This window comes from Papaver somniferum, chromosome 3 (genome assembly GCF_003573695.1).
Source record: "Papaver somniferum cultivar HN1 chromosome 3, ASM357369v1, whole genome shotgun sequence".
Classification (NCBI taxonomy): Eukaryota; Viridiplantae; Streptophyta; class Magnoliopsida; order Ranunculales; family Papaveraceae; genus Papaver; species Papaver somniferum.
In genome coordinates, this window is record NC_039360.1 from 26,852,121 (window position 1) to 26,853,800 (window position 1,680).

The window sequence follows — 1,680 nt, forward strand, 5'->3', positions numbered from 1 at the left end:
CGCTTTTCTACATCCTGCATGGCGCTAGCACTTCCTCTTTTTGTATAGATACCAATTGTTCTCTGAAATCTCATCATTATCCGAAGTCATAATATTATCAGAGCATTCTGCTAGATCTTTTAAAGAAACAAGGGTATTCATGTGAGGAATTGCTTCAACCCATGACAATCTTTTACCTTCGCTGTCCCAAAGCTTAGTTAAAGTTGATGCAATATAGTGTCCTATTCTCATCCTGTTCAATGTGTTCATGCCATAATAAAATTCCATTGCTCCTTGTTATTGCAAACGGCATGTACCTGTAGTTTTCTCGGCCTTTGAATGCTATACTAAATTCCTTGCTCCAACTCCAATTATGGTCGTAGTACTTTGTTTTTGTTACTCTAGGTCGCAATATAATTGCGTGCCCAGTTCTTTTTTTTGAATGCCCATATTATGATTGGTCCGCCACAAATATAGTGAAGTGCACATAAGTTTCCCCCCATCAATTCGAGTCTATCATCACCTCTATTAAAATCAAAAGGTAGTGAAGCGGCGTGCTTGAACTTCTCATCCGCTAAATTGTAGGCGAGAATCTCATATGCACGTGCTCCTTGACATCCCTCGCCAATCCAATGAATTGCTCCATTAGCAAAGATGCCTGATTTTTGAAAATAGTAAGGGAGATTCTGTTTTCCTCTCCACCCACATTGAGAGCCAAGAGTATATACCTCCACATGTCCCTGCAACTCATCATTTAATTTAGTGTAACTGCATCTAACAACCTTATACTCATTTGTGGAAGGAAGGTATCCAAATCCAACTGATCGCCATCTCAAGCCCGCTTCTTTACTTAAGCCTGAAAGAGAAAGCAGTTCTCCAGTTACTGGATTGAAGATTCCACCTAATGGATGAACACGGTTAAGGTCGCGTTGAAAAAAAACCAATCCGTTGCATGAATCAATCATGTGATGATAACAGCGAAAATTTGGGATACGCAAATCGTATTTTCCACCATCCAACTTTGCAAGTGTTTCCGTGGAGTAGTACTGCTCAAGATTTTCTTCGTACTTATCTCCATAGTAGAGTTTTACTTTTGTTTGATAGTCATATTGGAGATTATGAATGTCTACGTACGCGAACAAGAGACCGGTCTTGTTTTTGCCGATAAAGTTTCTCCATGTTTTGCATACTCGTTTGCAGTGTAAAGTGGGTTTAACAGATAAGCGAGAAAATATGTTTTCTATGATATCTATTGGCAGGTTCTCCATTGAAGATGATTCTGCTTTCAAAATAAAATATAAATTAAACCCTAATCAATCACCTTATTACTTTGCAGACTTCTTGAGTTTTCTCTCTTGATTTTAAAACCCTAATGAATTGCGCCTTAAATACTGAAAACAACATCCCGAACAGAAAGAAATCCACACCCAACCCGCTAGTCATTATACGCGGGTTCTTTGGCCAAGCCATGAACTAGTGGTTTTGGAGATTTTACATGGTACTTATTTCGCAGATATGCTCCTTCAAAAGCATTCAACAAAGGTGGGTTGATTTTGGGCTAATTTCTCAACAGTGTGATCTGGTAATATATACTTGACACACAGGCTAACGGTGATCATCTGGAAACTCACACGTGACGGAAGGGATGCACAGTTCCACATATATCAAGGTTCTGTGCGGGCGTTTCTAAGTTTGTCAGTG

General features: G+C 39.3%; 1 protein-coding gene across 1 annotated transcript; it reads right to left on the reverse strand.

Annotated features, from left to right (window-relative positions):
* Positions 1 to 380: 380 nt before the first annotated feature.
* LOC113359195 (F-box protein At3g07870-like) lies at positions 381 to 1,247 on the reverse strand. Its single transcript, XM_026602868.1, has one exon. It carries the CDS (start codon positions 1,245 to 1,247, stop codon positions 381 to 383), a length of 867 nt encoding a protein of 288 aa, XP_026458653.1.
* Between the last annotated feature and the right edge of the window lie 433 nt (positions 1,248 to 1,680).

What these genes read in the sequence shown, in the direction of transcription:
- LOC113359195 (XM_026602868.1), bottom strand. Translation starts at nt 1,247, where the DNA reads ATGGAGAACCTGCCAATAGATATCATAGAAAACATATTTTCTCGCTTA.